Source organism: Heterocephalus glaber, unplaced genomic scaffold (genome assembly GCF_053883595.1).
Source record: "Heterocephalus glaber isolate CG9 unplaced genomic scaffold, H.glaber_assembly_v1.0 deba00001523, whole genome shotgun sequence".
Taxonomy (NCBI): domain Eukaryota; kingdom Metazoa; phylum Chordata; class Mammalia; order Rodentia; family Bathyergidae; genus Heterocephalus; species Heterocephalus glaber.
The window spans coordinates 10,231,210-10,244,872 of record NW_028258327.1 but is presented as its reverse complement, the minus strand read 5'-3'; the positions used below and the strand labels follow the sequence as shown (position 1 = coordinate 10,244,872).

At 35.6% G+C, this 13,663-nt stretch overlaps 1 protein-coding gene across 6 annotated transcripts in view; it reads left to right on the top strand.

Moving 5' to 3' along the window:
- Nucleotides 1-13,663, top strand: part of Klhl32 (kelch like family member 32) — a 223,595-nt gene that overhangs the window by 204,998 nt on the left and 4,934 nt on the right. For 4 of the 6 annotated variants that reach the window (XM_087187960.1, XM_087187961.1, XM_013078774.3 and 1 more), the window contains 4 exons: nt 4,296-4,354; nt 7,341-7,533; nt 9,118-9,212; nt 11,552-11,596. In XM_087187960.1, the coding sequence (XP_087044086.1) occupies nt 4,296-4,354; nt 7,341-7,533; nt 9,118-9,212; nt 11,552-11,596 (392 nt within the window). The remainder of the gene's footprint in view (nt 1-4,295; nt 4,355-7,340; nt 7,534-9,117; nt 9,213-11,551; nt 11,597-13,663) is intronic. The other 2 variants (XM_004862500.3, XM_004862498.3) reach the window with 1 other exon arrangement.

The following is a 13,663-nucleotide window of genomic DNA, read 5'->3' as shown; positions in this document are numbered from 1 at the left end:
GATTTACATATGTTGAACCATCCTTGTATCCCTGGGATAAATCCGAGTTGGTCAGGGTGTATGATCTTCTGATGACCCTCTGTATTCTGTTTGTCAGTATCTTGTTGAGGATTTTTGCATCTATGTTCATTAGGGTGATTGGCCTGTAGTTCTCTTTTTCGGTTGGGTCTTTCCCTGGTTTTGAAATCAAAGTAACACTTGCTTCCAGGAATGAATTTGGAAGTATTGCTTTCCTTTCAATTTCCTTGATGAGTTTAAAGAGTAATGGCAATAGTTCTTCTTTAAATGTCTTGTAGAATTCAGCAGTGAAGCCATCAGGACGTGTTCTTTTCTTTGTTGGTAAATTTTTAATTACATTTTCAATTTCACTCATTGTAATTGGGGTGTTTAGAATTTCTATATCTTCATTTAACTTTGGCAATTCGTATGTATCTAGGAATCTATCCATTTCTTCTGTGTTTTCCATTCTGTACTCTAATAGTAAAGGTTCTCGAAGTAGGTCTTGATGATCCTCTGGATTTCTGCTGGATCTGTTGTGACTCTACCTTTTTTGTTCTTAACTGCATGGATTTGAGATTTTTATTTCCTTTTTTGATAAGGTTGGCTAAAGGTTTCTTGATTTTATTCTTTTCAAAAACCAAGTCTTTGATTCATTGATTTTTTTGTGTACTTCTCTTTGTCTCTATTGCATTGATTTCTCCTCTGATCTTTATAATTTCCTCTCTTGTAGGAGCGTTGGGTTTGTTATGCTCTTCTTTTTCTAGGAGCTTGAGGTTCTGCATTAGGGTGTTCGAGTTCTCTCTGTTTTCCTAATATGGGCCTTCACTGCTACGAATTTCCCACATAGAACTGCTTTCATTGTGTCCCATAGATTCTTGTATGTTATACTGGCATTATCATTTACTCATAGAAATTGTCTAATTTCTTCTTTAATTTGCTCTGTTACACATTGGTTTTTCAGGAGGGTGTTAGTCAATTTCCATGTGTTTTGGGGAGGGGTGCGGTTTCTTATGTTATTGATCTCCAATTTTATTGTATTGTGGTCTGTTAATATACAGGGGATAACTTCAATTCTTTTACCTCTACTTAGACATGTCCTATGACCTAGCATGTGGTCTATTTTAGAGAATGACCCGTGTGCAGCCAAAAAGAATGTGTATTCTGATTTTGTGGGGTGGAATACTCTGTAAACATCTATTAAGTCCATTTGTTCAGTAGCTTGGTTCAGTTCTAGAATTTCATTAACTTTTTGTCTAGATGATCCATTTGTCATTGTGGGATATTGAGGTCCTGCACATAAGTGTATTAGTGCTTATTTGGTTTTTCATGCCCATTAATATTTGTTTTGTATAGTTGGGGGCATTTGTATTTGGTGCATATATATTTATGATTGTCATCTCTTCCTCTTGGATTGTTCCCTTCACAAGGATGTAGTGACCATCTTTGTCTCTCTTAATTAGTTTTGGTTTGAAATCTACTTTGTCTGCAAATAAGATTGCTACTCCTGACCCATTAGTATTTTATTTCAGCTCAGTTGAGAATTAGGCACTGATCCTCTGGATTCTGGTTTACTTGATTCTTGGCCATGAAGTCGATTGCAGAGATCTACTTGAAGCATTCGAAATGTCAAAAACGGCACTGGAAAAATTAGATAGACAAGACCATTTCAAGAGGGGAGAGGATTAGAATGAAGTTTGGAATCAACTCCTTTGAAACAAGAGGTTTTTAAGAGGGTCGTTTTTAACCAACCACTGGTGTAAGTAGGAAAGTAATAAAGGGCTTTTTTGGGGAAAGTTGATCAATGGGTACATTGAGTACATTCAATTATTCCTGAGTTTGGAACTTTTTTCTCTGTGACTAGGCCATCTATGTTTGCTAATTTGTGTGAATCAGAATTGGACTACTATTCTTCCATAGAAACTAGGAGATAATGTTCTGTCTTCATGATGATTACTTTTTTAAAGGGATGGCTCCCAAATCCTTGAAGAGTTTTTGAGTGGTAAAAGTGGTGAGTGGTTTTTCAAGATGACTTACATCATTTACATGTCAAAGAGGTAGAGAAAAAATTTATAATTCTATTTTTGTGAAGTAATTGGTTTACAAAAAGGGAGGTCAGGGTCTTAGTGGTAGGAAGCAGACTAAAGCTAGGGGGGAATGTTAAGGCCTTCATAGTCTGTAACAGTACAGATTTTTAAAATTAAAATAAGTCTTATTATTCCTTAGTCTGCCTCAATTTCAGATCTTTATTGAAAAATTACCTGGCTTTATTGTGATACTTTTAAAAGTAAGAATGTTATTCATTTTACCCTTGTGTCTAGAACTATGTATAAGGTACTATTTCTAAAGAAAGACTGTTTTTGGTCCTCATATTCCTATTTTCACCTAAGTTTTTCTCATTGTAGGATTTTATGTATTATTCTTTAGAAGTTTTCCATATGGTGATAAAAATTGCAGTTTAAAAATTCTGGTTTTATAGGACTTACTGTACATAACATGTATGAAAACAAGTATCTCTTATCCAAAATGCTTAGGACTAGAAGTGTTTGGATTTGGGATTAGTTCAGATTTTGGGATATTTGCTTATATATAAGGAGACATTTTAGAAATGGAAACCAAGTCTAAGTACAAAATTCATTTGTTTCATACACAACTTATATATATAATCTAATTTTATAAAATATTTTGTGCACCTGTGTTTTGACTTGTGACCCATCACTTGAAGTCCGATGTAGAATTTTGTACTTGTGGCAGCATATCACTTTCTTTTGTGGGTTTTTATTAAGCAGACTGTCTCATGTCTCTTGGACCTAAGCATTATCAAGAGTTTCATATTTTATTTTGACTACAACGGCATGTAGAACTTTACATTTGTGCTAATTTGTTAGCTGTTATCCATAAGTGTATTACTGAATATTTGAAATGTGGTCCATTTGTGCTGCATCAGATATGCTGGGGCAGTGGAGTAGGTTGCTGACAGATAGGAGAAAATACTCAGAGATAAGATCAACAGGAAAAGGTAAAGTTGAGTTTTACTAGCAGAAAAGGATAGTCCAGTGGTGGTGGGCTACACAAGAAAGTCACTAGAACATACCAAGAATGTCCAGGAGAAAAAAGCGGGACTAGTTAATTGCCAGAAGGTCCTGGGCAGCTGGTCAAACAGGAAATTGCTAGAGTCCTGTGGTGGGGTGCTAGAGAGGAAGTCACCAGAATATCCAGGGACAGAGGGCCAGACCGGAAAACAGCGAGAGAGCTCCAAGTACAGTATTCACTGTTGGTTAGCTAGACTGAAGCACTCTGCATTGCTATTCTGCACAGTTATTGCAGGGAGGGCATTTTATAGATTGAACTATACAGCAGTGACATCATTACCTCACTATGCTCCATTGTATGACCAGCATTCCAAGGAACATCTGACTTAGCAGATGGGCAGGAAGGCAGTTTCTATAAGTATCTCTAGTTTGCCCAGTTTCCAGTCTCCCTCAGATAATGCTATATGGATATTCCAGTTCCTGGCTGCTTGCAAGAGTCTTGGAAACACAAAAGGGGTATTTCAGGGACATGATGCTAAATGCCTGTTATTTTTTAGGGATGATACAAAAAGACACCCCGGATTTGGGAAATGTAGTATGAAAAAAGAACATAAAATATCTCAGTAATTTTTATGTTGATTTCATATTGGAATGATAATATTTTGGCTATACTAAGAGTAAATAAAATTTGTTATTTAATTTCACCATTCCTTTTTGCTTTAACATAGTTACTGAAAAATTTATAATTGCACATAACTTACATCTGTGGTTCTCATTATTCTGTTGGCTAGCACTGACTCCAGATCTCTTCTGATAAGTAATGCCTTTTGCTATTGGTTCATCCATATATAAAGATATTTCTTTGTTAATACAGAAGTTAGAGCTTTAAATTTGCTGTTTTAGCTAAGGACAAGAATTTCCCATGTAACTATGACACTGGCATAAGTTATTATATAGATTTATCTTTGTGTTCACCCCCCTCCCTCCCTACACTTTGCCCATTGTTCCAGTCACACAGAGCAGTGTGTCAGAATTGGGAACCTCTTGGTAATGTCAGCATACTTGTATGCTCTCAACTGGATTGCTTCTGAAGTTTCAAAATTAACTATTTCAACAGTAAATTTCTTAATTATGTCATAGGTTCGCCTGTGAAAGGTATACAGCCTCTTAGCAGTAGCTAATTTTCCTTTAGTGTATCTCATTCTTATGTTGAAATACCCCATTTCTTATTCATGAAAAGTTCCAACACATGTTATTCCATTACAGGTGGAGTAACTAACACAGCACAGTATCAGAACAGATTAATGGTGTATGAATCTAACCAGGTAAGAATCACATATAAAAAGCTAATTACCTTCATTAAGATGAATTTTAAAAGATTTCCACAGGACTGAGTAACTGGAATGCCAAGTGTAAATACATATACATGCTTATGGAGAGAAAAGAAAACATCTGGGTAAACTGCCTTTTGTTTTCTATTTTGCTAGAAAATTTCCACTTCTCTAGTTTTATGCTATGCACAATGCTGCACCATTTCAGTTTTGCATAATGTAGAAAGGATTTTGATTGTTCTATACCTATATCCTGGAAGGGGTACTAGTCTAGGAGGGGAACATGCTTATAGTTTAACTTTCAAATCAAATATTATTTAACTTAATATAACCAAAATGTTCTATAATAATATGTGGGAGAAATTTGAAGTCAAGTATCTGAGAAGTTTTCCGTCTAACAGCTAGCAGCTAGTTTTCCATCTCATAGCTAGGCTCTGAATTAGAATCATTGTGATGCTGCCAGTCCTTTCTTCTATTTACTTCTCATGCATATTTAATGACTTTTTCCTCAAAAAAGGAAATATTTTTATTTCTTTCTACCAAAATATATAGGCTTTGCCAGATATCTGCTGAATTTTACCATTTCTATGATTTGGTTAGTTATTTTTTACTTATGACAATATCCCAATTAATTTGGAGGTTTAATATTTATTGGCTTGTGGGCTGGGGATTTAGCTCAGTGGTTCCAGCGCCTGCCTCGCAAGCGCAAGGTCCCGAGTTCGATCCCCGGTACCAAAAAAAAAAAAATTTATTGGCTGAAGGTACAGTATTGGGATATGAGATGACGGGTTGACTTTGGCAGTCCAAGTCAGGATTGGCCACTGAAGATAGGTCCAGAGTGTTCTCAGTGTACTTGGTATCTTTGTTTTAATAATTACTTGATTCTAAATATGAGGAAATCATTTCTTTTCACAAAATATGCTTTCTGATGTTATTAGAAGCTATAAATTTCATACACAATTATCCATTAGTGATTTACTTCCAGAGGGATCATGAATTCTTGAGTTTGGTGTATACATGGTTAAAGAGGAAGGAAGGTGTTAACATTGCACAAATGAGCGCATTTTCATGTTTGTACACACATGCTCTTTTTAAGAATTCTGCTGGCATATTGTTTACGGTGGGTACTGGCAAACATCACATCTGCTTGTATCTTGCTCAGAATCTCAATAACTCTATCACTCAGCCCTGGTGCTTATTTCTCTTCTAGGCCTTTGTGGAGAGTCGATAATGCCTGCCATCTGCCGCAGAGCACATAGCTACCTGCCAACAGGCAGACAGGGGTCACCTCTGCTTCCCCACCACTGATTAGTATTCACGTGCTAGCTTATTAGGAATGACCCCACCAGGCCTGTTTCTTTGCCTTTGCAGTGGTTGGTGGCTCACCTGGCAGGCACTGCAGTAAAGGAAGCTAAAGATATAATCCGGGGATGTAAGCAGGCTTTGCAAACCAGATGGCATCTATAGTCTGTGGCAGGGGACTAGACTGCTAATGTAAACACTGATTCCAAATGCTGTAATGGGTTGTCTCCTAGACAGCACCTAAGAAAAGCATCATCAGAATTTTAAAATTTACTCAAGTATAATGCATTAAAGATATTAGCAAAATATCTGAAAAAAAGGCTTGATAATTTAGAAGATATTTGATTGGAAGGATATTATTGACTCAAATAGGGAACAGAATGTTCAAACTGTACAACTTTTTTTCTGGAGTATATCTTTAAAAGAGAAACTAGAAGGGCCAGGGATTTAGCTCAGTGGTTTCACTGCCTGCTGCGCAAGTGCAAGGACCCGAGTTCGATCCCCGGTACCAAAAAAAAAAAAAAAAAAGAGAAACTAGAAATGAAATGATGTAGTATATATGCCTACAGTGTATATGCCAATGTTTATAAAACATTTTTGTTGTTTGTTTCTTTCCTCACAGCTTTGTGAACTGGTTAAATTCTATGTATTCAAAACATCCCAAGATTTTTCTGGTCGAAATCCAAATTTTTCTTGGCAAAAAAGAAACTGAATTCTTCCTGTATTTTTAATGTTTATGGAGAAAGAAAATGGTCAGGTTTATTTACCTGTCCATTTCTTGGTATACTTACCTACCAGTTACTTAGTTGAGATTTAAAGTCTTATTTGATTTTTATCTAATTTTACAATTTATATTATACTTGAAACAGCAAGCTTGGCATGCCCTTCTCATTATTGAGGGTGCCCTAGAACCAAATATTAAAGGTTTCGTTATTCCCTAAAATTCTCATACAAAACTTGATTTTATACCAATATAAATAAATAAGTGCCTACAAGTAAATTTTCCCAGTTTGGCAGATGTAACAGTGAATGTTAAATTGTGAGTTGTAAATAAGTGTATAGTGGAAGCTGATAAAAAAGAAAATGTGGGAGGTTTGTTACTGAATCAAATCTTAGCTCATCCACTGATCAAAGGTGAATTTGGAAAGTACAACAAAGCCACCCTCACTGGAGTTTTATCTAGGAGCCTCAGGTACCCAGTGATTATTACAGTATTTTAAAAAAGTGAACGTGTTGGACATTTGTTATGTGGTAGGCATTTTTCTGAATTCTTTAGGTGCATTAGCTCATTTAATCTTCACAACATTCAGATAGGTATTATCCTCATTTTACATACAAAGAAATAATCACAGAGAAGTTAAAGAAAATGGCCCAGAATCAGATAACTCAGGCATTCTGATTCTAGAGACTTGTTTTCTTAAACATTACATCACTATTCAGTGTATCAAGCCAGGCTCTTTCACTCTTAATCTCCATGTATAAATTCTCTGAATTGGGTAAGAAAACCATCTTGAAAAATTTTAATGTTACCCCTTGTAAAATTTTAATGTTTTCATTTTGAAATGCAAAATAGAATGTGGTTGATAAACATTAAGGTTCCCACTACTAATGAGCCACCTACTGTTTTCTGCCAAGCAGGTCTCCTATTAACAGAATGCACTTGAATTTCATTTTTCAGAATAAGTGGATAACCCGCAGCCCCATGCTGCAGAGAAGGGTCTACCATTCCATGGCTGCTGTCCAAAGGAAGCTTTATGTTCTTGGAGGCAATGACCTTGACTACAATAATGACCGGATCCTTGTGCGTCATATAGATTCTTATAACATTGACACTGACCAGTGGACACGTTGTAATTTCAATCTGTTGACTGGCAAGTATCTTTAATTAAATGAAAAAAGATCAAATTCAAGAAGTTGCCAAACTTGTTTTCTTACATACTTTTAATGCATCCCTAAATAAGTGCAAAATGGATAGAGCAACTAGCTCTTATTAAGCAGAAAGGTGTGATTATCTTACTACAAAACTGGACTTGTTCAGGTGGCTGGGGACCTAGTTACGCAGGGCCTGAATTACGTTTGTGCACATTCTTATGTGACTGGGGGAAGCATGTCAATAATCAGTCAATATTTACTTAAGAACTTTGATATATGTAGGAGGAACAAGGTACTGAAAGAGTTAATTATCTTTTACAGAAGCAATTTATTTTTTATTTCTGTTCAGTCCTTTTATTTCTTGACCTTATAAAAATGGCTTTCATTACTTATCACTATCAGTCTGTGTAGTATTCTAGAAATTAAACCTTAGAGTAGATCTGTTCAGAGGGGGTTGGCTGTGCCTCTGGCCACACATCCTCATGTAAGCATTTCCAGAGGGCAGTCCTAGGAGTGGCCCAACTTTGTCCCAGAGAGAAAAAAAAAAGCAGCAGCAAACAACATATTCCTGGTGTTTCTGTTTGGAATTGAAAACTTTTTCTCCCTTGTCATTTTGCATTATTAACTGAATCATCAGAGTCCTCCAGGACTGCTCAAATAATAGAAAAATCACAAAACGGGGTTAGATTACTTCCTGAGGACACTTTAATATGCAGAGTGGGTATTTAATCATTCACAGTTGCTGCTGGGGAAAGCAACATTGAGAGCATAACTGGATATGTATTAAGATGCTTGAGTTTTTCAAAATGATTTTTGAAGCCCACTGTATTTAGCTTAGTTGTAGTGGTAACTTAGACCCTCAATCCCTAGATCTGATTCTGCCTGCTATAGGATCCAGCCAATCCTGTGTAGGCTCATCCATAAAGAGACTCTTTCACTCTCTGATGGCCTCCAGGGAAGAATATATGGTAGAGTTGTTCTTTTTTGAAATGGGAGGAGAAACCTTTCATCATTTTGGCATGTCAGTACCTAGGGATTATCCAGGCTGGTCCCAGCTCGGGAACTTTAATATAATCTTAAAACTGTTGTGTATGTAAAGAAAGGGAAGGTAGCAACTTTATCATTTCTTTTCCTGCTATTTGTCTTCATTTGGGGCATGCTTAGGGGCATGGCTCCCTTTTATTGAGTTCTTTAGGTTGCAGCTGTTGCTTTGCTTTTACTTGGCTTAAAAAATGTGTAGGTAGGTTGTTTAGCATTTCTAAAACATACCTTATTTCTGCCACTATAAATTAATGATATACAATGTATTATATAACTCTTTAGTTCCAGATAGCTTACTATTGCTGTATTACTAAGTTTGTTTGGTAATTAGTGTTTTGACCTAGTTATGATTCAACACATTCACTCTCTAGGAAATAGTGCCTTATTTTCCCAAGTACTGGAGGCAGTGATTAATTGCTCCAAAAATCTCATGCAGTATACAAATGTCCCACATGGAAAAACTATCCCTTAGTAGCAAAAGGGTTAATTAAAACATGTAAGAAATGCATTTTTGTCTTTTTATTCAACTCTCCTTACTTTAGGCCAGAATGAATCTGGAGTTGCTGTCCATAATGGGAGAATATATTTAGTTGGCGGATATTCAATTTGGACAAATGAGCCTCTGGCTTGTATCCAGGTGAGTGGTTGAAGTTCCTTTTGAAGTTTGCTCAAGTGGTTCAGTAAGGTTACATTTTGTAATGCAGCTCCTGAAGGATATACTTACATGTAGAAAGAGGCTTTTGGTCCTTTCCTTTTCATAACATTGCCTTATTTTCTGTATTGCAAATTGTTCATTTCCATAAGTGGTACCTGCAAAAGTGTTTTTCCTTCCTGGTAGAGGCTGTGAACAGTAATGGTTTCTGGCTGATCTGAAGAGGAAAGCTTCTGCCCCCAAGAAATAATGTTGGCATGTTGGCATGTGAGCAGCCAGGCTGGTTGTTAGCTGGGTGTTTCAGAAGAGCAATAGCCTTTGTGTGTATATGTGTGTGTGTGTATGATGTTACTCTCATTATTTTATAACTCTTACCATAGTTTCCTATATGTTCTCTGATAAAATACTGAAATGTAATAGGCCCGATCTCTCTCCTGACATCTAGAAAAGTATCTACTTATAGCCACACATTATCGACTTTCATCTTTGTGGGAAGATTTTAAATTGCTTCAGTATCTTGAACAGTTACATAACTTTTTGGGTTCTTTCATTCTTCAGTCACATCTCATAAAGTATATATTTTAAAGAAAAATTTCTACATTATCTATGGTTTCAAAGTTGCTAGTATCTAGCTGTGTGTTGTCCTTAAATGTCCACTTACATTCACAGTACTCTTTTTCTCTTGTCTTGTTAAAGGTTTGTCTGGAGATTTTAACATATTTCTATGATTCACACAGATCAAGTAAAAAAAAATCAGCAAGGGTAAGAATAGGTATGAAAAACATAATTTACATGTTTAGCCAAATGGATGAGTTCTGGGTTAAAGAGTCAGAATATATTTTTCTTAGTATACATGGAACATTTACACAAGGGATAATATTAAGAAAAACTTAGTTTCAAAAATTAAGTATTATATAGTATTATGTTCATTAATATAATGCAATTAACTCTGAATTTAACAAAAAACTAAACAAGCTCTTATTTATCTAGAAATAGTAAAACACATTAACCCAAGATTAATCTACAAACCATTAACTGCCACATAATTTATGGGCTAAAGTTAGGGAAACTAAAAAACTCCCACAACTGTGTGGGAATGTAATGAAACCAATACATACTAAAGCTTAAGAGAATAAATATAGCTTAGTAAGTTAGAAAATGAATAAAAAAATAAGCTCATGGAAGACATGTAAGAGGAAATTAATGAACAATAATAAAGTAGAAAAAAATTATCAAAGCTGCACACATATACCAAGTACCTAAGATTTTGAGTTAAATGGGGCCTTGTACATGAGCTTAGCCTTATCTTTTGGTTATTCACAAAGGAGCAAAGGGTTTTCTCCCACAGAATGGTTCTAGACTTCATCTAAGCATCTATCTGGCAGTTTCGTCTTTTACATTTCTTTTAATTTTCACTTTTCAGAATTGATAAAGCACTGAATTGGGCAACAGGTAATGTTCTATAGTGACAGAACATTTTTTAAATGTTGAGTAGGTTTGGGTTTATTGTGAAGCAAATTTGTAAATTTTAAATACATTTCTATTAATTGTAGAATCAAACTAGTTCAAGGAACAAAACAAGTTGAAGCCAAAACATGGGAGAATAAACTATGTATTCATATCAAGTTTGGAAGACCAGAGTACTGTCATAGTTCAAAAATTTCTCCAGCTGGGGATTTAGCTCAATGGCACCATGCCTGCCTTGCAAGTGCAAGGTTGAGTTTGATCCCCAATACAAAAAAAAGAAAAAAAAATTCCATAGCTGCTCTGGCATAGTTTTAAAACTTCACAGTCATATATTTATTTTTGTGCCCAAAGAACTTTTAACATGATCACTTCTTTTATACACCAATTTCTTGCTAATGCTATTTGATTTTTCCCAGCCAGAACCTACCCTCAAGAGATGAAGGTGTAGAAGTGTAGATTTTGAGGGCTGGGAATTTAGCTCAGTGGTCAGTGGTTCCGGTGCCTGGCTTGCAAACAAAAGGTCCCAAGTTCGAGCCTCAGTAACAAAAAAAAGTATGTTTTGAATCACTGATGATATTCAAGAGTATCCTCAGGATTAAAGGGATTTGAAGGGAGTAAACAATCTTCAAACAACAACTGTATAGTGGATTAAGTATCACTTGGGATTGTATAATAAAATATTCCAATGTATTTGCATTTTTTAAAAAAGTCAGCATATGGGTAGTGTTGTATACCAGTAGTCGTTTTGATGAACAGAACAAATCCTCTTGCAAATTTTATTTATTCCCTTGGCTGGCATATGCTAAAAAGCACAGATAAATATGACAAATGTTTTAAAGAGCCTTTCCTGTTCACAGATTATGTCCATACTGGCACAGGATCATCACTTAGAGATATTTGAGGTAAAAGTCATGGATTATAGACTTATCATTTACCTTGTATCTTGCATTTTAGTTACTGACAGCTGGTTACTTGTATCATTTTTTAAACTAAAACTCAAATATTGTATTTTATGGGTGCTATAGATCTATTTTAGTGCGCTCAACAGTAATATACTGATGGTTGGGGAGACTAGCTACGTAGTTTTCAAAAGCAGCCCACTTCTTTACTACCTGCTGGAAGACTATCAACTAAGAAGCAAGTTAATGGGAGACTAAATTAGTGTTTATGAGAAAATGTGGTCTAGAGAGTAGAAATTCCTAAGTACAAAACAGTGGATTGAAAAGTGTAAGGTGGTGGTAGTGAACACTCTATGGATACTAATAACATCAAAATTTAAACTTTTTATATGACAAAAATAATTCTCAGCCCATGATTAATGTACAAACCATTAACCTGAGAGCATGGCCAATTATTAAAGACCATACTTGAATACTTCAGAGAGTGTCCCATTAACATCCACAAAGATTAAACTCATTTTTTGCTCTCGAAAATACCAGCCAATATCTCATTAGAATGCTCCTTCTGGACCCTAATCCACGTTCATTTAACAATCACTAGTCACCTGGGAAGATGCATGTGAGATGTTAAGAAAGCATATTATTTCCTGCTACTGCTCGGATTTGGTACAGACTTCATCGCAAGGATGATCCAAACAAGAGAAAAGCTGAAATGCTCTTAAACTAATACTTGTTTAAAGAATGAGATTTGGACTAATTAATAATAAAGATTCATGGGAAATATTGGAAAGATACCTTACAAAAGTGAAGGTGCCCTAGTTCATTTTGTGGATATGTAAGAACATGCTTGGCACCAAAGTGTGACTCTAATTTGATGTGCCATGGGTGACAAGCAGTACATGAGGGAGCAGCTGCATAAGTGTGTAAGTGATTAGTCTGTTCTCAGGATCACTTCTATTTTCTTCATTTACTATTATTTCCTTTTGAAGGGTGCCAATCTGGCACCGCCTTCTTCCAAACACTTTCTTCTGCCAGTTTACAGGGTAGTGTTTTGGAGAAAAACTGCCAATGCTTCCTTTTCCCTTCTCAGATTAAATACATTACATCTGCTTAACATATGCAGTCCCTGTTGGCCTAGGGTACCAGACAAAAGCTCTCTCAATGATTATTTCACCTCCTAAAAAATGTATTCAGTTGGGGGGAGGGATACAATAAAGGCACTGAATCCTTGCTTTCTGGGTTGCATCCTTGAACTCAAATACTGGGCTCCTCTACCACTAGTTATTACTTTCTTCTCCGCAAACTGAAGACAACAGTTAATCTTATAGAGTTGTGGTGAGTATGAAATGATGTCTACTTTCTATATTTAATGACATTAATAAAAAATCTCACTGATTTTCCTTTTATTTTCATGGAGTGGTCAAGTAATACTTGTCAAACTTATCTTAAAATTCATTTGGGAGACAACAGGTATAATAACGAAAATTTTGAAAACAGATGGAGAGACCTTCCTTACCCAGTCAAAACAACAATAGGTGTTACACTTAAGATATGTAAGTTAATGAGAAAATAAAGTTCATATTGAGAATGTAAGGGATATTTTAAATTAGTAGTGACAGGGTATGTTATTCAATAGGCTGGGTCAACTAAACATCCTTTTGAGGAAAAAAAAACAGCTAAAAGTTTGATCTTTTATTCAAGGACTTAGTAATTTCTCCTTTTATGAGCTTGGATACTCAAATTTCAAGGGCTTCTTCCATCTAAAATAATGAATTATTACAGTGAAAGGCTTTTCAGTTAACTATGGAGGTGACAGATAAAGCCATGGGAGCAGACAAAATCAGTAAAGGATACCAAGAGGTTTGTGGTTGGAATATTGGGGGTCCACACCTGTATTTAGAAGGCAGATGAGGAAATGAGACCAATGGTGGATAGCAAAAAGGCAATGTCAATGACCAATTTTTATTTATTGTTAAATTATGGAACCCAAAAGGGAGGCAAGGTATTAAGTGAGGTTAGAAGAAAGCCAAATGAAGAGAGATTAAGATAACTGAGGGCTAGAAAGAGCCT